Source organism: Octopus sinensis, linkage group LG22 (assembly GCF_006345805.1).
Source record: "Octopus sinensis linkage group LG22, ASM634580v1, whole genome shotgun sequence".
Lineage (NCBI taxonomy): Eukaryota > Metazoa > Mollusca > Cephalopoda > Octopoda > Octopodidae > Octopus > Octopus sinensis.
Genome location: NC_043018.1, coordinates 15,106,325 through 15,132,075, shown reverse-complemented (window position 1 = coordinate 15,132,075; position 25,751 = coordinate 15,106,325). Strand labels below are relative to the sequence as shown.

Below are 25,751 nucleotides of genomic sequence, written 5' to 3'. Positions count from 1 at the left end.
TTGGCATCTATTTCTTACAGGATGAGCGATTGTACTGAGGTTCCCCCCACCCGACGTTGATTCTTTGGGGGGACTTTTTATGTTGCGGGGATATTTTCCTCCATCACCGAATATTGTTTGTGAAAAACTCCAAAACACTAAGAGCCACTTGGTGAGTTTATTCTCAACCTTTTTCTTCCAATTCTTCGAGTCTCATCATCTGCAAGTGTTGTTGTTGTTGTTCTCTATCCCTAAATCTGCTCTGATCGTATAGTCTCATGATCAAAGTCGTTCCAGTCATGGCCATCCCCCCTTTTTTTTTTCTTCTATATGTAGAACTATATTGTATAATGTTTCCTTCCTTTTTTCAAAGACTATAAAGTGTGAATTGAGGGAATTTCGCTATTATATCTGGCGATTTCAGCGAGCTGTTGTTGATGTTTTAGCCTTGATCGAACAGGTAACTGTATCAAAGACGTTCCAGTCATGACCATTCCATACTTATATGATCGTCAATCAACGTGTCTTTCCCGTCTTTAAAACGGCGGCGTATGACTCGAAAGGGAATATGGTTACTATTTCTAGCAGATCGTTGGTTCATATGAAAAGCTTTCGAAAAACAGAAGTGAAGAACACGAAAATCGCAGAAAGAAAGAATACTTTTGCTATGTATCTTGCTTAAAATTACCCTGAATTTTATTCCGATGTAGACTTGTTTGTCAAAAGAATTTGGGACATTACAGTCGGTCCTTAGATTCACATCATCTCACATCCCACTTTTTTATTTCGTCAATATCTCTGTCTCTAGGGTATCATTCCAATGAGACCCTCATTCATTTATAATCAACGCCCTAATTAGGGCACCCCCATGGGCGTGTGTGATCAAGGCTAAATAAACATCAACAACAGCTCGTTGAAATCGCCAGATATAATAGCAAATTCCCTCAATTCACACTTTATAGTCTTTGAAAAAAGGAAGGAAACATTATACAATATAGTTCTACATATATAAAAAAAAAATGGGGGATGGCCATGACTGGAACGACTTTGATAGTTACCTGTTCGATCAAGGCTAAATAAACATCAACAACAGCTCGTTGAAATCGCCAGATATAATAGCAAATTCCCTCAATTCACACTTTATAGTCTTTGAAAAAAGGAAGGAAACATTATACAATATAGTTCTACATATATAAAAAAAAAATGGGGGATGGCCATGACTGGAACGACTTTGATAGTTACCTGTTCGATCAAGGCTAAATAAACATCAACAACAGCTCGTTGAAATCGCCAGATATAATAGCAAATTCCCTCAATTCACACTTTATAGTCTTTGAAAAAAGGAAGGAAACATTATACAATATAGTTCTACATATAGAAAAAAAAAATGGGGGGATGGCCATGACTGGAACGACTTTGATCATAAGTCTATTCGAGTGTATTTTCACCCACTCTTCCTCTCTCACTATCTCTCTATTCCCACCCTTCCTTAACTCTTAACCATCGTTTTATTTCTATGAAAATATAGTAAATAGTAATACTAAACTTATCTTTTCTTTTGTTTTCGTTTTACTGGTTTCGGTTATTTCAGTGCGGCCATACTGGTGCACCACCTTCAAGTAATCATTGTTGACCCCGATACTGATTTCATTCTGATACTTATGTTATCGATCTCTATTTGTCGAATTGTTTTGTTGAACCGCTAAGTTATGGGACACACCCAGACACAATATAAAAAAAAACTCTGGTTGTTGGACCGCTGTAAACACACACTTACATACACATACGCATGCATGTATGTATGTATCTATTTATCTATCTATCTATCTATCTATCTTTTTTCCTCTCCCCTTTTCTTTTTTTCCCTCTCCCCCCCTTTTTTTAAAATCCTCCCCTTTTTTTGTCCTCTTTCTTTCCTTTTACGATCCCTTTTGATCGAAAACCAACCCCCTCTTTTTTACCCCAAAAGAAAAGCTCTACCTTGTAATTTGTTCTGTCTGTGCAGCCCTGTGTGGCCAATAAAGAAACATTATCTATAAACACATACACACACACGCATACACACAGATAGAGAGAGACAGAGAGAGAGAGGAGGGAGGAGAGAGATTGTAACCAGTGGTTTGGGGGGGCTCCTGGTGAGAGTTATTATTTTCTTTGTTAGCCATATGTTTACAAAATGTGTGTTCAACTGTGTCTGTTTGTCTGTTTCCTGTGTATGAGGAGGCTGTTGGTTTGTACAGGTTTGGAGGGAAAAAGTACATTTGTGGATCTGTGTTCGTGTGTATATACCTGTAACTTGAAAATTTTGTAAAAGTTAGCAAAAGGCGTAGGAGTGGCTGTGTGGTAAGTAGTTTGCTTACGAACCACATGGCTCCGGGTTCAGTCCCATTGCATGGCACCTTGGGCAAGTGTCTTCTACTATAGCTTCGGGCCGACCAAAGCCTTGTGAGTGGATTTGGTAGACGGAAACTGAAAGAAGCCCGTCGTGTATATGTATATATACATATATGTTTGTGTGTCTGTGTTTGTCCCCCCAACATCGCTTGACAACCGATGGTGGCGTGTTTACGTCCCCGTAACTTAGCCGTTCGGCAAAAGAGACCGATAGAATAAGTACTAGGCTTACAAAGAATAAGTCCTGGGGTTGATTTGCTCGACTAAAGGCAGTGCTCCAGCATGGCCACAGTCAAATGACTGAAACAAGTAAAAGAGAAAAGCAGGGCATTGAGTTGTAAACAGTGCATCAATGACACATTGTCCAACCCATGCTAGCCGGGGGGGGGGGGCGGAAATGGACAGGGAAACAAATTATTGAAGATATAGATAAGTGGGGAAAGAGAAAGAGAGATAGCCAGTTTGTTGAGCAAACAGATAGTGAAATATAGGGAGAGATGAAAGAAAGACTAAGAGAATAAAAGCAGAAGTGATAGAGTGAGTGAGTCTAATAAAGGAGAGTAAGGTAAAGGATGTCTTTTCAAGTATACAATATTCTTTTACTTGTTTCAGTCATTTGACTGTGGACAGTAGTTATTCTATCAGTCTCTTTTGCCGAACTGCTAAGTTACAGGGATGTAAACACACCACCATCAGTTGTCAAGCGGTGTTGGACAAACACAGACACTCAAACATATACACACACACATACATCATCATCATCATCGTTTAGCGTCCGCTTTCCATGCTGGTATGGGTTGGACGGTTCAACTGGGGAAGCCAGAAGGCTGCACCAGGCCCAGTCTGATCTGGCAATGTTTCTACAGCTGGATGCCCTTCCTAATGCCAACCACTCCATGAGTGTAGTGGGTGCTTTTTACGTGCCAGATGAGGCTGGCAAACGGCCACGATTGGATAGTGCTTTTTACGTGCCACTGGCACAGAGGCCAGGCAAGGCTGGCAACGGCCACGATACATATATATATATATATATACATATATACGACAGGCTTTCAGTTTCCATCTACTATATTCACTCACAAGGCTTTGGTCGGCCTGAAGCTATAGCAGCAGCCCAGTATGCCCATCATGACTACCCGTCGGATAAGGGTACACTAGGTACATGCATCACAACCATATGTGCACGACATGGTGATCTTATATCAAGATAAACAGCACATGACCTTGCAGGTGGGGCCCAGTTAGAATTTTCTTCTGGTCGAGAAGAAAATTCCCGTTCAAATGGTCCCTGAATAAGGGTTGTTTAAGGATGTTGAAAGAACCACCCATGTTTCCAGAGGTGAATTATTCAAACCCCAAAGAATCCCTCCCAACACATGGCTATGATGCTCCCCCACTACTTCTGCTCGTGATCAGAGATGCACATATCGTCAGCCACTAAGGGACATGCTTAACTGGTTAATGTCAAACAAGTGACAAGCAAATTTGTGGTACTGAGCAGAATATTTGCTGTAGGCCATCTTTTATACCAAGACAAACCAACGTACATGATAACACTTCCAATCAGTTAAGATCAGAAGCCACGAGAGCCACTGCCTGGTACTGCACTAGGGCATTTATTATTATTATTATTATTATTATTATTATTATTATTATTATTATTATTGTTATTATTATTATGATTATTATTATGATTATTATTATTATTATTATTATTATTATTATTATTATTATTATTATTATTATTATTATTATTATTATAAAGGATTCATAAACTGTTTTGAAGGGGAAAAAAACTGCTCAGTCAGATCATGAAATATTTAAATTAACCAATGTTAGCGTTAGAAAGATGAAAGATAAAATGAACTTAGACCAGATTTGAATTCAGAAATTAAAAGGAGTTTAACAAAAATACTTGGCATTATGAAATAATATATAATCTCCATTATGATATTTTCCAAAATATTCATCATTGCTTCCTCCTCGGTCACCATCTTCGTCGTTATCGCTATCATTGTCATCATCACGATCGTGGTTTCAACCTGCTGGAATGATGAGATGCGTATGAACTGTAGACATATTCTCACATATCTCTCTATTTCTATGCCACTTTCTTTCTGTCTTATGTATGTGAAACTCAAAATCCTGAGATTCCCACCATTTTACGGTTCCTGCTTGCTTCTTTTGCTGATGGCAGATGTCAATATTTTCAATCAACGGCTATCGTCCATACATGCACTCGCTCACACCACATTTCTGATGCATCTGCAGTCACATTGGTTGTCATCTCAAATATCCAACCACCTTCTGTTTGTTCACTACCTTTAATCTTTTACCATTCAGATTATTTGACAATTTATCATCATCATCATCATCGTTTAACGTCTGCTTTCCATGCTGGCATGGGTTGGACTATTTGACTGAGGTCTGGCAAACCAGATGGCTGCACCAGACTCCAGTCTGATCTGGCAGAGTTTCTACAGCTGGATGACCTTCCTAACGCCAACCACTCTGAGAGTGTAATGGGTGCTTTTACATGCCACCAGCACGAGGGCCAGTCAGATGGTACCGGCAACGGCCACGCCCAAATGGTGCTTTTTATGTGCCACCTGCACAGGAGCCAGTCCAGCGGCACTGGCAACAATCTCGCTTGAATGATTTTTCATGTGCCACCAGCACAAGTGCCCAGTAAGGCGACACTGGTATAGATCACACTCAAATGGTGTTCTTTACGTGCCACCATCATGGAGGCCAGCTTGTTGCTCTGGCAATGATCACGCTTGTATGGTACCCTTAGCACTCCACTAGCACGGATGCCTAGCAAAATGAAATCCACCCCTTCCCACAAAGAAAGAAATTTCTGGATAAGATACAACAATGATGAAGATGATATTTAATAGTAACAACAGACACACATATTTTAGATAAAACTATTTAAAAGCAGTTACACAGTGTAATGCTTATTTATTTATATTGTTTTGAATTAATCATGCATTATCTCATAGCAAGGGTTCATTCATAAATTATGCATATTTCCCTTTTACAAGTTTATTTAAATTGCAAACATTTACATATATATATATATATATCAGCTTAAGTAATTGAGTGATACTACACACTGATTGGTCAGAATACAGTTTGCAAAACCTAGCAATCCGGAGCCTACACAGCTGTATTTAAGGCACAGATTCAATCATCTCGCTACAGTCACAAATTGTGAAGCATGACTGTCACCACTACTACATGAACCTGAAGATTGCAGAATTTAATGCATGAAAGTACTAGTTCAATCAGAATGAACATTTAACATTCTATTATTTTATTTTATTCCATTATATTATATTATATTATATCATTATAAGATTGTAAATAAAACATGAAAATCAGACAAGATTAGAATTCCTTTTATTAATATATACTCTTTACTCTTTTACTCTTTTACTTGTTTCAATCATTTTGACTGCGGCCATGCTGGAGCACCGCCTTTAGTCGAACAAATCGACCCCAGGACTTATTCTTTGTAAGCCCAGTACTTATTCTATCGGTCTCTTTTGCCGAACCGCTAAGAGACGGGGACGTAAACACACCAGCATCGGTCGTCAAGCAATGCTAGGGGGACAAACACAGACACACAAACACACATACACATATATATATATATATACATATATACGACAGGCTTCTTTCAGTTTCCGTCTACCAAATCCACTCACAAGGCATTGGTCGGCCCGGGGCTATAGCAGAAGACACTTGCCCAAGATGCCACGCAGTGGGACTGAACCCGGAACCATGTGGTTGGTTAGCAAGCTACTTACCACACAGCCACTCCTGATATATATTCTCATATCACTTTGAGGAAGAAGGGCCGTAACCATTCTTTCCAAGACAAGTGTGAGGAATTCTTCGCACCAAAGACCTAACCAAATGCCTAAAACCTAGTTTACACTCAAGGGCCAAGTAGTTGTGTTAAATCACACAACTGATAGAAATTTCACATCCAAGACCATTTATGGTTCCTTCGATGGACTTCTGCTCAATTTTCATCCACCAAATATCAAAATACTTTTCTCAACAGTCTCCCCCTCTGATTAATCTGACATGTCATGTAATGTTATGGATTGAAATAATAACTGTTAAAATCGAACTCTTCAGAACTTGCACTAAGAATAAGAACAAGGTAAATTTACTGCCTTCTTTTATAGCAAGTTGATGCAGGTAGTTTATCCCATCACCTTTTGACTTTTAGTTCATGCAATTAAAAAAAACCCCCACATTATTTATGGGATGACCCAATTTATATATGTTTGTATATACATGTATGTATATATATATATATATATATATATATATATAATTTTATTTTTTTTACTTGTTTTAGTCATTTAACTGTGGCCATGCTGGAGCACTGCCTTTAGTCAAACAAATCAACATAAGGACTTATTCTTTGTAAGTCTAGTACTTATTCTATCGGTCTGTTTTGCTGAATGGCTAAGTTATGGAGATGTAAACAGACCAACATCGGTGGGAGGACAAACACAGACACACATGTGTGTATATATATATATGTATCATCATCATCATCGATTAACGTCTGTTTTCCATGCTGGCATGGGTTGGACGGTTTGACTGAGGTCTGGAGAGCCAGCGGCTGCACCAGGCTCCAGTCTGGTCAGTCTCCTGTCATTTCCTCTGAGAGGTTGAACATCTTGAAGTCACTCTTCACCACTTCATCTCATGTCTTCCTAAGTGTACTTCTTCTGTATGTTCTTTCCACATTCAGTGATCAGCATTTCTTTATACAGCTGTCTTCATTGCATCCGCATCACATGATCCTATTTGCACAGTTTTCCCTCCTGCACACCGTATCTGATAACTTAGGCCCAATGTTTAAGTGCGCTTTGTCATGCTTGCATGCTGACGACATTGCACATTCATCAGAGCTTACTTGTTCCACTTCATTCAAGTCTTCAACCTGTATGCTGCATTCACAGCCCAAGTTTCACAGCCAAGTAGCATTGTTGTTCGTACACCGGCATTAGTGGAGGCGCAATGGCCCAGTGGTTAGAGCAGCAGACTCGCGGTCGGAGGATCGCGGTTTCGATTCCCAAACTGGGCGTTGTGTGTGTTTATTGAGCGAAAACACCTAAAGCTCCACGAGGCTCCGGCAGGGGGTGGTGGCAACCCCTGTTGTACTCTTTCGCCTCAACTTTCTCTCACTCCACTCTTACTTCCTGTTTCTGTTGTACCTGTATTTCAAGGGGCCGGCCTTGTCACTCTCTGTGTCACGCTGAATATCCCTGAGAACTACGTTAAGGGTGCACGTGTCTGTGGAGTGCTCAGCCACTTACACGTTAATTTCACGAGCAGGCTGTTCCGTTGATTCGGATCAACCGGAACCCTCATCGTCGTAACCGACGGAGTGCTTCCACACTGGCATTATACAATCTGCTTTCCATTCTAAGAGAAAGGGCTTTTTGTTACCAACAGAGGTAAAAGTTCTCTCAACTTCCAACCAATTCGTATTCTAGCAACTATACTTTCAGAGGATCTTCCTCACTGCTAATTAGGTCCCCTAGATAACTGAAACTGTCTGCTACTTCTAAGGAGCCTCCTGAGCATTTCAGAACATCTATTTCCCATCATCATCATCATCATCGTTTAACGTCCGTTCTCCATGCTAGCATGGGTCAGACGGTTCGACCGGGGATCTGGGAAGCCAGAAGGCTGCACCAGGCTCCAATCTTGATCTGGCAGAGTTTCTACAGCTGGATGCCTTTCCTAACGCCAACCACTCCATGAGTGTAGTGGGTGCTTTTTACGTGCCACCTGCATGTACCCTTATTTATTGCTCCTACACATCTGCCACAAACAAATTCTACTTTCTCTGTTAACCTTCTGTAATTTCACTGCACCTCTAGTGTGTCCATAGTTTGCACTAAGCCACTCTGTATAGAATTTGTACCTACACCTTGTCTACATATGAAACAAGGCAATTTACTTGAAAGAATGGTTTAGTGTTTCTGATTGTCTTCTTGCTAATTCTTGCTAAAGACCCTTCGATTCCAAGTTTTGTTTCTACACCTGCCATTTTAATTCTAATTTTTATACACTTTCAGTTATAAAAACAAGGTCATCACCATAGTGGAGCTCCTGTGGGCAACTGATCTTAAATTCTTCCATTATGTCCTGGAGGATTGTGATAAATATGAGGGGAATGATAACCAAACCTTGATGAACATCTACCTGCACACTAATTTCATCACCTTACTCATTGTTACCTCACATTTTGCTAACAGCATCCCTTTATATGGCTTGAATGGCCCTCGCTAGGGCCATTCATTTACTCTTGGTTTTCACAGTAACCACCAGGTGAAGAATTGAGGCACCCTGCGAAAGGCTTTCTCCAGCTCAATGAATACTAAGTACAGTGGTTTATTTTTGCTAAATACTTCTGTAGTTGGTGAGCTATAAAAGGGGGCATCAGTTGGTACTTTTCCCTGACACAAAACCAAACTGCATCTCATCTAGGTTAACTCTCTTTCTAATTAACTGGGTTATGATTCTTTCTGTGACTTTCATAACCTGGTCCAGTAATTTTGATACCTCTACCATTACTTCTTTCTATGGCATCTCCTTTACCCTTGTAAGCGTTGACTATGATGCTTTTATCACAGTCACTGGGCATCATGCCTTCCTGTACAACCTGATTAATTCTATGAGTAACTTCACCATATCCTACACAGCCAGATATTTTAAGCATTTCAGAAGTAATTCCTGGTGGACCAGGGGCTTTCCCTGTCTTCATTTTCTTAATCACTTTATCTATAGCACTACCTCCAACGTGAGTGGCTGGAAACTTTGTCAGGTTTACATTAGGGAAACTCTCTTTCTCCCATGCATTCGCCACATTTAATAACGTTTCATTCTAGCACTTCTAAGCCTCCTTCTTTGTCCTTCTGCACACATTTCTCTCCCACAACATCTCAATTTTCTTGCTGTTTGTGCAGTATTCATGATGCTGAGAGACAGTTACACCTGGTCACAACATTTTCATGGGACATAGGAATGGAGTTTGGTCAGGAGAAGTGTTCAGATAAGGAAAGTTTGTTGACCAGGCAAGGAATATGGATATCAATAGCCTGTCTCTCTCTCCCATCACCACAGATGAATGTTACCAGTATCACATGGTATTGACAAGAATATTACATATTTTGATACTGTAAATAAAGCATGAGTGACAAAAGAATGCATCAGCAGACATCAGAGGATGTGGAAGTCAGAGCTGTCTGCCTTGTGTCACTTAGACAACATCTAAACAATAAAGAAAGAAATTAATACATCACACATATACTCAAAAGTGAAAGTAATAGCATCATGAGATTAGATAAGAAGTGCTGACCAAGTACGCTGAAGGCATAGTTGTTCTATGTGAATCATGATTGGCTGGACTGACTTCCTTAAACAGAGGCTTGGAAGAGAAATACTCATCATACCAGTGGAAAGTCTTGCATGAGTACATGTACTGCCGGCTAAAGAATGCTAGTAACATTGATAGGACAGTAGCCTCCCTTGGACTTCTTCATGTATCACTTGATTGACTAGACAGGTGACTAGACTATAGTCAACACCGCTAGATATTTTAAGCATCTCTGCGGTGATTCCTGATGGGCCGAGGGCTTTCCCTGTCTTCATACTCTTAATTGCTTTATCTATCAAGGTACTGTCAATTCGGATAACTGGTCCCTCTGTTGGGTCGACATTCAGCAGACTCTCTTCGTTTAGCAACTTTTTATAGTGGCGTCTCCAAGTCTCTCTTCTTGCAGCATCATTAAATGCAAGTGAACCATCATCCATGCAGACATATTTCTCTATGACATCACAATCCTCTCACACACACTGTCTTGTAACACTAAACACTTTGAGTCTTTAGTCCTCATGGTGCAGAACATTGGCAAATTTTTTCTTATCTGCTTCCTCTCTGGCTAAGTAAACCTGTCTCCTAGCTTCCCTTTTGGCAGTTCCTTGCTACAACTGTTCTTCCAGTCCTTCTTTCCCTAATGGCCCTGTCAACTACATTGTTCCACCGACACGTTACCTTGGGTCAAGAGGGGACTTTGCACCATCCACAGATCTGGTCAGTAGCCCTCAACAGGTTGTCCCGTAGGAAACTCCAGTTGTCTTCCACATCATGTGATGCCATATCCTCCTTTATTTCATCATAAGCTTTGAGTAATACATTCCTAAATCTCTGTCCATTTTCAGGATCCTTAAGCTTTCAGACCCTTCTTCTCCATGCTGGTCGTCTTCTGGTCATCCATTCAGCCCTGATCCTGAAGTCACTAACTACTAGATAAATGATCACATGTATAGTCTGGAAATGGCAAAAGCTTTTATTCCTCCTGAGCATCAAACTAATACACCTTGTTGTTCTCTCACCTGCTTTTGTCTTTTGCTTTTTGTATTATATATAGGCGCAGGAGTGGCTGTGTGGTAAGTAGCTTGCTAACCAACCACATGGTTCCAGGTTCTGTCCCACTGCGTGGCATCTTGGGCAAGTGTCTTCTGCTATAGCCCCGGGCCGACCAAAGCCTTGTGAGTGGATTTGGTAGATGGAAACAAGCGTGTCGTATATATGTATATATATATATATATGTATGTATGTGTGTGTGTGTTTGTGTGTCTGTGTTTGTCCCCCTAGCATTGCTTGACAACCGATGCTGGTGTGTTTACGTCCCCGTCACTTAGCGGTTCGGCAAAAGAGACCGATAGAATAAGTACTGGGCTTACAAAGAATAAGTCCCGGGGTCGATTTGCTCGACTAAAGGCGGTGCTCCAGCATGGCCGCAGTCAAATGACTGAAACAAGTAAAAAAAAAAAATATATATATATATTATATAAAATCCGCTCTGTCTGTCTGTGTGTGTGTCTTCAAGGATCTCAGGCATCCTCCATCCAATTGTGCTCAAATTTGATATGTAGATACCGACGGTATCGGCGTTTTTAAGTCTTGAAAAAATTACAAAAATCGATTCCAGGTGAGAATGCAATCGATAAAGCCATGGGAACGTGCATTTGTATGCACACGTACATCAGCTGTTGCTGCTAGCTTTTCCATGCCCTTGAACATCCCGTAAAGTAAGTTAGCTTAAAATTAGTTACTTAGTTCCCTAGGTCATTGCTTTTCATCAAAAAATGCCCCATGCTGATTTCCTACATGTTTTATCGGATAAACTTATTATTATCCCAGGTACATTCTCATAAATTCATCATGCTTTTCCATCTAGATTTACCTCCAGCTAACCCATTTGCAGGCATCGTTTTTGTCCTGCTTTTCTTCCGTCAACCTGTACATAACTGCACCTTCCATTTTTTCTTGTTTTTGTACTGCTTAAAGGCACGTTTCTTTCCTGCCAAGCTTACTGTTTAAACCATGTTTGTGTTCTCCCAGTCAACAGCCTGGTACATTACTGGTACTTTAAACTCTTCGGTTGCATATTTGTGTGAATAAAATCGTTTTTCTTTGGAATAGCAAAAAAGTCTATCTTTATTTTTTCTTTTGCTGGTGTCTCAAATTTAGGTTAAATCAGTGTTTCTCAAAGGAGGGGGCCTATGGGACGGTCGGACAAGTTGTTTTGAGAAAAGTCGGTTTAAATGTTTGACAACTGAGCACCGTCCATTGGACGAGGGGCGTTTTGCTCATATATATATATATATATATATATATATATGTGTGTTTGTATCTATGTGTTGACATTGCATGAGAATTGTAGATGAGTGTCGTTGCCATACAAATTGAGTCTTCATATCCAATCTACCAAAAACAGGCAAATATTACTCTGCTTGTAAACAGGTGAGGCTTGGTAACAGAAAGCTCCAGAAATTCTGCCTCATCAAATTCCATCTGACCCACGCAAGCATACAAAAGCAGACATTAAACAATGATGATGACAACAACAACGATATGTGTATACATAAAAGGACCCCCTTCGGTCACGAATGATCATGGCATTGCACATAGTTCCCCTCTGAGGCACAAGTCTGGGCAAGGTTGTTTATGGAAGACCAGCAGTCACCCATGCATACTAGCCTCCTCTCTCCATGCCACTGATGTTACCCAAGGAAAGGCAAAGGGGCCGATACAGCTTGGCACCAGTGACGCTGCAACTCATTTCTACAACTGAACGAACTGGAGCAACGTGAAATAAAGTGTCTTGCTCAAGAACACAACACACAGCCCGGTCCGGGAATTGAACACACTACCTCATGATTTTGAGCCTGACGCTCTAACCACTGAGCCACGTGCCTTCACATTTGATATACGTACGCAAACATAAACCCTTAGTAGAGGCTTTATACATCAATTTTTTTCTGAACATCTGCCTATTCATGCTCTCTCTCTCTCTCTATATATATATATATCACCATGACTGACCAGGGTATCAGATGTTGCTACACATCGCTGGTCACAATGCGCTTTTTGCATTGTTTTAGCCTTCAAATGACGCCACCCTGCTGGCTAAGCGAGCAGGCCAACAGAAGAAAGAGTGAGAGAAAGTTGTGGTGAAAGAGTACAGCAGGGATCGCCAACACCCCTGCTGGAGCCTCATGGAGCTTTAGGTGTTTTCGCTCAATAAACACTCACAACGCCTGGTCTGGAAATCGAAACCGCGATCCTACGACCGCAAGTCTGCTGCCCTAACCACTGGGCCATTGCGCCTCCACATATACATATATATATGACTGTGCGGTCAGTCAGTGTAAGAAAGGTGAAAGGCAGGAGGCAGGAGTTGGAGGTAGATGTGGAGGGAAGTGCAGCTAGTGGATCTCAGATGGTTTTTGGGGAGTGATGGTCTTATTTCTGTCCTGTGAAATAAAGGCCTCTAGCTGCCCCCTCGTGATCACTCCCACCACCACCACCACCACCACCATCTATGACTGACTCTATTACCACAATCACCTTCTCAGTGCTCTGGTGCGTCCATTGATGTGTGGAACTGGTCTTTTCATTGCCTTCCCTACAGCTGCTCATCTTTTTTTTCTCTGCATCCACCCCAGCACCCACCCTCGGCCACCCGACACCCTCCACCCCCATTCCCCCCTCATACAACATTAACAAAATCACTACCAACTCAGAAAACTGGTTGGAACACTTTTGCCACATTGTCCAATTGTAATCCTTTTTGCTGCTGTTGTTGTTGTGTTGTTGTTTTGATTGTATTATTTTTTTTCTAATACAAATTTGCACCTGTGGGATTAGTCAGCACCTTCTCCCTATTTTACCCCTCTTTCTCCTTTATTCCTCCTTCTCTTAATCATCATCATCATCATCATCACCATTAACAACTACAAGAGCATCAGTCATTACTGCATAATATGACAGTAGCAAATACAGGTCTGAACTGAAGGTGATACAAAAGTGGACATAATTTTTTAATTAACTGACACAGGTAATTCAAATTCTGCTTGTCAGCAGAGTAACTCTTTCTCCATACAAAGGTAGTACTCAATAAAGTCTCCATCACAAGCAATGCATTTGACATGAAAAACTATACCTATTTCTTTATTACCCACAAGGGGCTAAACACAGAGGGGACAAACAAGGACAGACATAGGTATTAAGTCGATTACATCGACCCCAGTGCGTAACTGGTACTTAATTTATCGACCCCGAAAGGATGAAAGGCAAAGTCGACCTCGGCGGAATTTGAACTCACAACGTAACGCAGACGAAATACCGCAAAGCATTTCGCCCGGCGTGCTAACGTTTCTGCCAGCTCGCCGCCTTAATGAAAAACTATACCCTTGTAAACTATAACATGAAACTCTCTTCAAAATTGGGTTCTTTGCGGTAGAAACTCTCTTCAAAATTGGGTTCTTTGCGTTAAATGGACATCTATAGATAGTGTTCTTCAGAATTCTCTTTTCTGTTCCCTCCTATTTATCATGTTCCTCTAAGCCATAACAGAGGAATCGGCTGTCTTCGAAATTATTGTATGCTGATAACTTACCCCTTATAACAGAATTAGCGGACGTAAAGAACGTGGACCGCACCCCATTTCGTTATTATTATTTGTTTTTTTACAGACTCCCCCCCATTTTCGAGTACGGAGGTTCTGATTCTGCTACAAAAAAAGGCATTTTAAAATTTTAATTCCACCCCCACCCCTTCCAATTCTTCAATTTTCACTTTTTTTCAGAAATTTCTTTTTGCGAAATACGTAGAAAAATACGAAGATTATGAATCTAAAAAAAACTTTTTTTGAAATAAATGGAAATTTGGGGGTGGGAGTATTAAAATTTTTAAATGCTTTATTTTTTTTTTTTGCAGAATCAGAATCTCCGTACTCAAAAATGGTGGGTTCTGTAAAAAAAAATAATAATAAAAATAACGAAGGGGGGGGGGGGGGTTGCGGATCACATTCTTTACGTCCGCCGCAGAATCTGTGGAAGAATTGAAATAAAAATTCCAAACAAGGAAGCACAACCTAGAATTGAAGTAAACATATTGAAAACCAAAAGTTTGCTAAGTAGGAAGAAAGTAAGACAAATTCTTTCTAGCATCAGGGAAACCGTTGTGCTTCGTTACCAGAAAAGAAGTCAGGAAGCATTCTACGAGTGCCCATAGTAAACAATGGACACACAAGATATGTAGTGAGACCAGAGGCAGGCCATCAGAGGTGTATTTCGTATGAACTGGGTGCGCAAGAGCAATAAGCATTAACGTACTTAGAGAATAGATGTTCTCAGGTGTCTGGACGGTTTCCTAGAAGATAACCTTTGCTGCCTAGAGACCCAAATTAGCATTTGGAGCGGACGTTCCGAAAGTATGACAGGCAGAATGAATAAAAGGTTGAGAAAGTCCAGGTAGCAACAAAGGGCTTCTCCCTCGAAGTCAATGGTAGATTGTTCGATGCTTGTGTGTGAAGTTTGCTGCTGCCCGGTAGCGAAACATATGCCGAAATACAAAGGCAGGCCCTTTTTTTCACTGGATGCGCCATGCTAGTGTTCATGAACGAAGGGTAAATGAACTGAAAGGGGAGAATCGGTTGTAGTATGAAAGAGAAGAGACTGCGATGGTTGGGGCATATAATGCGAATGGAGGATGAAAGCTACGTACGCAGATGCCGAGTACACAAATCGGTGTACTTGTAGAAGAGTCGCATAAAGAAATCTAGTTATTCCCAAACCGGATCCCTGCTTCCAGCCCTTGCAACATTTGTAGACTCTGCTACAAACAATCAAGGACCAAGTTGTGTTAAACCGGAAGATGGATTCGCTGCAAAACGTTTCTAGTCTATCAAACAAACTTCCTCGCAGTTGATAGTAAATCAGTTCCACTCACCAAGCTGGAGTCGACCTGATGTTATTGGAGACATTTGCTCAAGGTGTCAAGAGGAATTGAATGCGGAACCTGATTGTGAAGCGAATTTGTTAACCATATGGATCTCATCGCTGTCCACATTGACACAAGGCTACAAATTAATTTGGTTGGGGAGGGCGGGATGAACAGCTGTTTATATCGGCCTCAATACATGGTTAGTGCTTATTTATCGACCCTTAAAGGATGAAAGGAAAAGATAAGCTGGGTGGTTTGAACTCAAAATAGTAAGAATATTTGAAGATATAAAATAGTTTCTTGATATCAGTTTACATCTGGTCAATGAAGACGATAGCCTCCTCTGACCCTACTCGAAAATTTAGGACACACTTCCATTCACCAATTAATCTTATTTTACCCTCTTTTTTTTGTTTTTGCACGTTTCATATATTTATATATTTAGTTCCTGCTTTACTGAATAACGAGATATGACAAAAATATACGAGAGAGAAAGCGAGATAAAAATAACTTAAGAAATAGAAAATTAACAAGTAACAAAGACAATCAAATGAGACAGCCTCTGTGAGGTGACTTCACCTAGAAACAGTAGCTAAATCTTCCTCTAATCACACCCTGGTGACTTCACCTAGAAACTGTAGCTAAATCTTCCTCTAATCACACCCTTCTTTCTATTTTAAGAGAGGCAGACGAAGTTCTAGATACACCAAAGTCTGTAAAGAAGTTACGATGATCGCTACGATAGAAGCTCCTTTGATCATGGGTTTTGCTCGACTGGGGCAGGCCTGGGGCTAAGCAACAACAAAGAAAGCTGCTTTGCTCTTTTTTTTTTCTACTATCAATTCTTTTCTTGCCTTTTAATTGTCGAAGTATTTAATATATTAACTAAGCTGGTTAACTTACTTCCCAGCTGGTGTCTGCTGAATTAAAACCTGTCTGCATTAGTACTTCTCTCTCTCAATCAAGCCTACCCTTTTTCTCTTTCTCTTCTCTCTCTTACTTTCTCTCTCCTTCCCTCTCCACATCTAGCTTATGTTCTATTATCTTCTCTCTCTCTCTCTCCCCGTCTATTTTGATTTCTCTTCCCCCTCTCTCTAACACTCAGCCTTTCTCTTTCTTCTGACCGTCCTCTAATAGAATTCCTGCTGTCCTCGTTTTGCTATTTCTGTCTCTTCTATTCATCTGTAATTGTTTCTGTCTGTTTACTTTTATCTCCGTGTGTGTGTGTGTGTGGATATATATCTCTTTCCTGAAATGTCGGAAGTTCGCGAAGAGCAAAACTATCTTTTGCGGATACGAAGAGGAGACATCTTCCAGTTCAGAGCCGACTGGGTGTTTCCATACAATATCTATGTGGGTGTTTAGTGTTTAGTGTTCGTTCTCTCTCGGGTAGTCAGTTTGTGTCCGTGTGACTATCTACGAGAGCAAGTGTGCATCTATGTCGCCGTCCCAAAGCTGCCGTATTCTATGGGTAAGATCCAGTTTATTACCATTATATTTATTCTTGCTCTTATTGTTATCATTCCGGTCGTTTGGAAAGCCATGAAATCCACCACTTACAGTTTCCCTCTCACGTAACTTAGGTTCGCTTAGTCAAAAGGAATCGTTTATTATTAACAGAAATAATAAAACGTTGCAGTATTTTATTATTTTTTTTAGTTTCGGTTCTGTTGTGAGTTTAATTCGTCCGCAGAATGGTTTTGTCTTTCGTCCATCGAGGGTCAATTAAATAAAAGCAAGTAACTTAGGGGAGTCGTTCTAATCCCCATCATATTCGGTGATAATGAAAGAACCCACTGCTACCAATTCTAGTTGCGTCAGAAACAAGTTTGATGAAGGCACAAACATCACATCTCGTTATACGTGTCTCTCAATCTATGATAATAGAGAAATTGGTGTTCTTTGTACGGATGTATGGCAGTATTCAGTTTTATTTCGATTGCGAGTCCGAATTCTGCTGAGGTAATTTCGAAATATTCAGTTTGAAGAGGGGATAAAGTCCCAACTTTAAACTGTGAGAGATTAATCAAATTCAAGGGAAAGTGTGTGTGTGTGTTTACCCTCACCACCGCTTGACAACAGCTGTTGGTGTGTTTACGTCCCCGTAATTTAGCAGTTCGGCAAAAGATGTTGATTGAATAAGTATCAGTCTTAAAAAAAAAAAGTACTGAGGTCGATTCATTCGACTAAAAATTCTTCAAAGCAGCGCCCTCGTATGGCCACAGTCTAATGAGTAATACAAGGAAAAGGTGTATATATATATATCGTTTTGGGATTTGGTTTGCAAGATTCTTTATATGAGTTCGTGTGTTGAAGCATATTCTGTTGTGTTTGGGGAGAGTCATTTTCTTTTTGTGTCATATAATTTAACACACTCACCGGTAAAATTTCCACTTATTTCTTATTTTTATTTCCCTAAAGACTATTGAAAAGGTTGCAAGACGCAACGAAAATTTTAGGAAAATAAAAATAAGAAATAAATGGAAATTTTACCGGTGAGTGTGTTAAATTATAAGGCATAAAAAGAAAATGACTCTCCCCAGACACAACAGAATATATATATGTACATACATACATACGCAGAAAAGAAAAGACAGACAGGTGAAGGAACAACAAGCAGGTGTATTAGTTTGAAGCTGGGGAAAAGTCTTTGACGCTTCGAGCCTACGCTCTTCGATAGAATGAGATGAGAGTAAAAAATGGGGAGAGAGAAAAAAACGTGTCAGGATTATATATATATATCTATATATATATGACAATTCTTTCAGTTTCCGTCTACTAAATCCACTCACAAGGCTTTGTGTGAGTCTGGGTCTGTAGGAGAGGACACTTGCCTAAGGTATCACTCATTGGAGCTGAACCCAAGACAATTTGGTTGGGAAACAATCTTCTTAACCACAACAGACACGCCGATTGCGTACATGCACTTATACGCACACAAATATTACAGACTTTATAAGTTTTCACGGTCCATTGCCAACACCTTTTATTTTTTAAAATAAAAATGTGTGGTATTTGTAAAAGTTCAATGAAGATGATCGGGGGTAGGCGAGGGCATTCTGCATATTAAGTACAAAAATGTCCCGCATATTTCAATACGCTTTTGTTTCGATAAATTGAGTTTATCCAAACAATTAAAAGATAAATGCTTTCTTTAGATGTGTTTAAAATTAAAATTTTTTTAAGGAAAAGCAATACGGGAAATTTCTGCCAAAAGACCAACCGATCGAAATTTAGAGCAATATAGGACGATGCAGGTGTTTACAGTGTGTGTCTGATTTTTAAAGGCAACCGGTAAATGCGGCTGACATGTTTCGGTGTCATTAACCTTTCTCAGCGAAGCGTGGTGACTCTAATTATGAATATATATGAACAAAGTCTGACTCAAACATATTTGTGTTTAGTAGGCAGAACGCTCTTCGGAAGTACTTTCCACCAGCTATATCATATATTCGTTATAACCGTCACTACATCCCCCGTATAGACATATGTTTGTGCGGAGGTGCAGTGGCCCAGTGGTTAAGGCAGCGGACTCGCGGTCGTAGGATCACGGTTTCAGTTCCCAAACCGGGCGTTGTGAGTGTTTATTGAGAGAAAACACCTAAAGCCCCACGTGGCTCCGGCAGGGAATGGGGGCGATCCCTGCTGTACTCTTTCTCTCACTCTTTCTTCTGTTGGTCTGCTCGCTTATCCAGTGGGGTGGCGTCATTTGAAGGCTAAGACAATGCGAAACGCATTGTGACCAGCGATGTGTAGCAACATCTGATAGTCTGGTTGATCACGTGCTATATATATATATATGCTTGTTTGTGCATATTGATTGATCACTTTTAGTCTTTTAACTAAATATAAAATGATTTGCTGAGGAGGTCTGATAAAAGCCGGAACATGTTTGTTTTGTTTACCAGTTTCTTTAAAATCAAATTCACTCTAATCTGCATTGTTTGTCCCAAAAGTTTTGAACGAATTATTGGAGTTACCTCCCTGACTTTTTCTACAGATTTCAAACACTTCCGGAGGGAGTTTTTATTTGCTAATTACTTGGATAATCTCTGTTGATCATATTTTTTTTTTATCTCATTGTATGGGTACCTGCAGTGTGTGTGTGTGTGTGTGTGTCTGGAGAGAGAGGGCATGTTTATATTCTGAATGTATTACGTTCTGTGAATTATTAATGGATATATACATGGCTGTGTGGTAAGTAGCTTGCTAACCAACCATGGTTCCGGGTTCAGTCCCACTGCGTGGCATCTTGGGCAAGTGTCTTCTGCTATAGCCCCGGGTCGACCAATGCCTTGTGAGTGGATTTGGTAGACGGAAACTGAAAGAAGCCTGTCGTATATATGTATATATATATATATATATATATAAGTGTGTGTGTCTGTGTTTGTCCCCCTAGCATTGCTTGACAACCGATGCTGGTGTGTTTACGTCCCCGTCACTTAGCGGTTCGGCAAAAGAGACCGATAGAATAAGTACTGGGCTTACAAAGAATAAGTGCCGGGGTCGATTTGCTCGACTAAAGGCGGTGCTCCAGCATGGCCGCAGTCAAATGACTGAAACAAGTAAAAGAGTAAAAGAGTATACATATATGTATGTATGTATGTATGTATGTATGTATGTATGCATGTAGTACGTACGCACGTACGTAAGTACGCACACACGTACGTACGTGCGTACTTATGTAAAGAATTCCAATTGCATTTAAAGAATATTACGAAATCCCGAATATTTATTGTTTATAAACTTTTCCAAATGTCTACGGAACCAATACTTATTTTACGCGAATACAAATGTACGATGTGTCTATTTATTCGAAATGTGAATTTACAGATTGGTTGACGTAATTTTCAAGAAACGAAAGCGACAAAAGGAAAACTCAAAGCACTGCAAAATATAAACTTAAAAACCTTTTTTTTGTCTGTGTTCATATTTGTGTTATCCACATTTTTTAAAGTTTTTGACTGGTGGCGAGGGTGGTGGTGGGGGTGTTCTTTTGTTTGTCGTTTTCCGTTTTTTGTTTGGGTGGGTGGGGATTCGTTCGTCTGATTGACAATATTGGTAAAAAGAAACAATTACTACAATATTAATGTATGCGTATTTCGATGAGCGACTGGATATGTGTGTGTGTTTGTGTTGTGTGTGTGTGAGGTGTGTTATGTGTGTGTGTGTTGTGTGTATGTGTGTTGTGTGTGTGTTTATGTTGTGTGTATGTGTGTTGTGTTGTGTGTGTGTGTGTTGTGTGTTTGTGTGATGTGTGTATGTGTGTTGTGTATGTGTGATGTGTGTGTGTGTGTGTTTCATTAAATATTAGCGATGTGTATGTCTGCACACACACAGGTTTTTAAGCCCTTAAATTTCTCTCCCTAAACAAGAAACAATTTCGGCCACATACACGAATGTGCACACCATTGTATTCTGTGTCCGAAATTGTTTCTTATGGGTTTTTTTTTGTTGTTGTTGGTTGTTTTTTTCCTTTTTCTGTAATAAGTTCCTGTAATATACGTCATACAAGCAAACCGTTTACGTCGGCAACATATGCACACACACACACACACACATACATACACACATACACACACACACACTCACATACACACAAGCATATATATACACATATACATTTATATTTATATTTATATTCAAAGATGAACTGTGTGGTGGGGGGAATATGCTTACACATATGTTAGTGTTCGTTTGATTTTTTATCGAAGAGGGATTATATCGGCAATCTGTTCCAAATGGCACCAAAAAGTATCAAGTCTTTTCGTAATCAGTGTTATTCTTTAACTTTTCATCATCATCATCATCACCATCACCATTACTAACCACAAGAATTTTACATTGACCGAATGTCGACCTATTTTTCTTCTTTTCTGGACTCCGTTGTAAACGGTCTAAGACCCTAAGAACATTACAATCTCCATGGCAATAAGCACCCCTCCTGACCCCACCCCGTGGCACTTTTAAAATTTATTTATTTTTGCATATTTCGGCCGATTTCTTTCTGTTTCTGTTTTCATCAGAGATTGATTGTTTTTCCTTTCTTAAACTTTAAACTTCTTCTTTTCCGAATACAACCCGGATATAACTTTTTCACTTTTGACATTTTGTATTTATTTTTCCTCCGAAAACGTTTTCCAAATTATGTTTTAGACACATTAAAAAAAAAAATTACGAGTTCAATTTTTAATTGGATCTTTTTGCGTTAACACCATTCTTTCGGTTTTATTGAGAATTTCTACACGTGTAGTTTTTTTTTTTAATGCCAATTACGAAAATCACAGCTATTTTGGGAGAAATTAATGAATCTTTAAATTTTTTCTTTTTTTTTTTTGTAATTTTAGCCAATCAGATTTATCCATTCTGAACAGCCCATCCAGCTGGCGATGCTATTTGTGTCTGTTCCCATAGCAACGTATTGAAACCCTCTTGGAGCTTAGGGTATTGGACCAAGTTTAGACCTAGTGTGAGGGCTTGCAGTGTATAGCAAAATTTCATTGCAAGCGTTAATTTGTTGTTTTCTTTCCTTAAATATTTTCATCTTTAAATCTTTTGTAACATTTTTATTAGTTTCTCAAGAACATAAGAAATTCAGCTGTTTCCAAATTATCATCATGTTGTATGGGGAAAGGAAGTGTATAACGTGTTAAGATAAAAAAAAAAGTTGTGAAAATGTAATTTGCATCACAGAATTCCAACACCTTCATTCCTTCCATTTCTAGAACAAAACACATAACTGCCATGCACACTATGAAATTTCTTGGGGTGCTGCCCTATATGTCTTTTGAAATCACCAGCTACTCAAAGGACATTGTCATCTGTCATCAAGGTGATCTACAGAAGGCCTCATAGAAATGGGTCTTCTGTTGATCTGCCAGTCCAAATTGATCTGAGATATATGATATTGTTGTTTAATCTAACACTAGTCTTAGCTTAACAATCCTATCACACACTCTGATAACCTCAATCACTTTATCTGGCCATTTCTCAGTCAAAAATATACCTACACCACCCATGCCATCTGCTACATACCCAAAAGAGTTTGTTCCTTGCTCATGATGAGTCTAGTAGAGGCTTCCCTCCATCCTACCTCTTGCACACTGCATATCTATATGCTTCTGCTGTAGCATTTCGCCAGTCACACTGGACTGGCCATTTGTTGTGCTACTATTGATTGTAGGGGTGCTAAGAATATGAGCTTCAGAAGAGTTATATTTCTGCTACTTTTCAATAATATGTACATATATATATATATATATTGGAATTTACAAAAAAAAAACAGACAAAAGATGAAGACGGGTGTGTTAACAACACATTGACTGCAGCATCAGAGGACTTTAGCTCTTATTTGTAGCATTCTAACTCTTATTTAATGATAATTATAGTTTTCCTTTTTTGGTGATACATTGCTAAACTACTGCCTAATTTAATTGTGTGTGTGTGTGTGTGTGTGTTTATTTTAAGTTAGGATGAATTAAGCCTGCATGTGATGTGAAGTTCATTATCCAGAAATGCTTAATTAATAACTCATACACTGGAGATCAAAGGATCTTGGGGGACTTGAGCTGTAATTAGGTTTAATGCAAACAGTGTGTAGTTGTTTTGACTTTGCATGTTTGAGTTCTAATCCTGCTATGGTCAACTTTGACATTCATTTTTCCTGAATTGATAAAATAAGAACTACTGATGTACCAAAACTATTTTACCCATCTCTTCCAAAGTAGCCTGCGATTTCCTACTGAGGAGTAGTAGTACCAAGGTGGACTTAACAGTTTCTAGTAACAACCAATTACATTCTGAGTTCATGCACCACAAACGTAGCCTTTGTCTTCATCTTTCTGATGCTGGCTTTGATCGGCCTGAGGCTATCGTAGAAGACACTTGCCCAAGGTGCCACGCAGTGGGGACTGAACCCGGAACCATGTGGTTCGTAACCAAGCTACTTACCACACAGCCACTCCTTTTGGTTAATTATATTTAAATACACGTCTTTATAATAAGTATTTTATAAATGCTTTGATATCATAAGCCACTGCTTGTCCATATTTTATTTTGCTTCCTTTCTTTTTTGTCGTTAAGTCCCCTAATCAATTCGGATCCAAGAGACTTGACCAAGGACTTTCTAACCCCTATCCCCTTATCTTTTAGAACCACATTATCCTATGCCAGTGCTTTTCAAACTTTTTGCTGGAGCGGAACCCCAAGGAAACATTCCACTGGCTCGAGGAACCCCTGTGCAATAATTTAATAGTCTTATGCACACATATCTGCACAGGTGAATTAAAAATTACTGCCGATTTTAGCAGTTTTGTAACTTCTTGCGGAACCCTGGTTGAAAACCACTGTCCTATGTAGTCTTTCTTTTCCTTTAATAGGGGAGGGTGTGATTGTAGGGCAGTTTGGGTGTTCTTTCTAGTATGTCGTTTGTCCATGTGGAGGCTCCCTCGATGGCTCATAACACAAGTTGCTAGAGTCGTAGCAAATGACGTGGATGTTAGTTTAGCATCTTTAAACACAGTTACCTCCCTCAATTTCACTGTTACACTGCACCGTCATTTCCCCCCTCTCTGCTTCTGTGTGTGTGTCTATATATATATATATATATATATATATATATATATATATATATCGGGGTTTTTTCCTTGTGTAGCACGTCCTGTAACTGTGTTTTTTTTTTCGTTTTCTTGTTTTTTGTTTTTTTTTGTTTTTCCCGTTTCTACGTCTTATTGTGGTGTCCTGTACTCACGTATATATATTTATATATGCATGTATATATACATGTAGATGTAGGTACGTACATATATGTTTGTATGTATGCATATATTTTCATTTATCACATTATATATATATAGGAGTGGCTGTGTGGTAAGTAGCTTGCTAACCAACCACATGGTTCCGGGTTCAGTCCCACTGCGTGGCATCTTGGGCAAGTGTCTTCTGCTATAGCCCCGGGCCGACCAATGCCTTGTGAGTGGATTTGGTAGACGGAAACTGAAAGAAGCCTGTCGTATATATGTATATGTATATATATATGTGTGTGTGTGTGTTTGTCCCCCTAGCATTGCTTGACAACCGATGCTGGTGTGTCTACGTCCCCGTCACTTAGCGGTTCGGCAAAAGAGACCGATAGAATAAGTACTGGGCATACAAAGAATAAGTTCCGGGGTCGAGTTGCTCGATTAAAGGCGGTGCTCCAGCATGGCCGCAGTCAAATGACTGAAACAAATAAAAGAGTAAAGAGTATATATATATATATATATACATATACACACATCACTTTCTCAACGTCTCTGCTTTACTGCCATCACCAGTCAATGCTGGTCTATTTCTGTTTGTCTAGTCACTGACTAAGCTTGTAGCATATATGCACTCTCTCTCTCTCTCTCTCTCTCTCACAGGCACGTGTACGGGGTGGGGGGCTCGGGTGGAGTGCGCTTGTATGTGTGTGTGTGCCTACATGTAGAAACCATGAGTCACTGCCAGTGATTTCTTCTCTTTATCTCCCTGTGTTTTCATGACCATCCATTTCTCATTCCAGTCCACTTACTCCACTCTCTCTCTCTACCCCTGCTCTCCCCCCTTCCCCTTGCTCTCCCCCCTTCCCCCTCAGTCTCATGAGCCAATGAACGAACCTCCGCGGAAGTTATTTGTGCCACAAGAAATAGCTGCCGAGAATCACCCTCATGTCACACTGTCTGTAAAAGAAAGGGTAGATGTGGTCCTAGTTACGTAGTTCCTAGCAAAAAAAAAAGGGGGTAGTCGCATCGGGAACGACTTTTGATCATAAGATCTTTATTTGCACAGAGTTGATCTGTGACAAACCAGCAACAGCTTCTTTGTCCTGTGGTCATCACCACTGCCAACACACTTTTATCCTAACACAGGTCTCTCTCTCTCTCCCTCTCTCTCTCCCTCTCTCTCTCTCTCTCTCTGACTCTCTCTCTCTCTGACTCCCTCTCATGCTATCTTCCTCATCAAGAATTTCTCTCGTGCCCCCCCCCGTCCCTCCTGCTTATGTACCAATACTTGTGCTCCCTAT

The 25,751-nt window shown here is 39.9% G+C and overlaps 1 protein-coding gene across 4 annotated transcripts in view; it reads left to right on the top strand.

Moving 5' to 3' along the window:
- Positions 1-11: 11 nt before the first annotated feature.
- The window catches only part of LOC115223150 (BTB/POZ domain-containing protein 17-like), a 38,250-nt gene continuing 12,510 nt past the window's right edge, over positions 12-25,751 (top strand). Inside the window, exon 1 of one of the 4 annotated variants that reach the window (XM_036512148.1) lies at positions 12-151. Coding sequence is in view for 3 of the 4 variants with exons in the window: in XM_036512145.1 (XP_036368038.1) it covers positions 21,451-21,478 (28 nt within the window). In the remaining variant the exon portion in view is untranslated. Of the gene's footprint in view, positions 152-16,817; positions 17,181-21,363; positions 21,479-25,751 lie in introns of those variants that run through there. The other 3 variants (XM_029793576.2, XM_029793575.2, XM_036512145.1) reach the window with 3 other exon arrangements.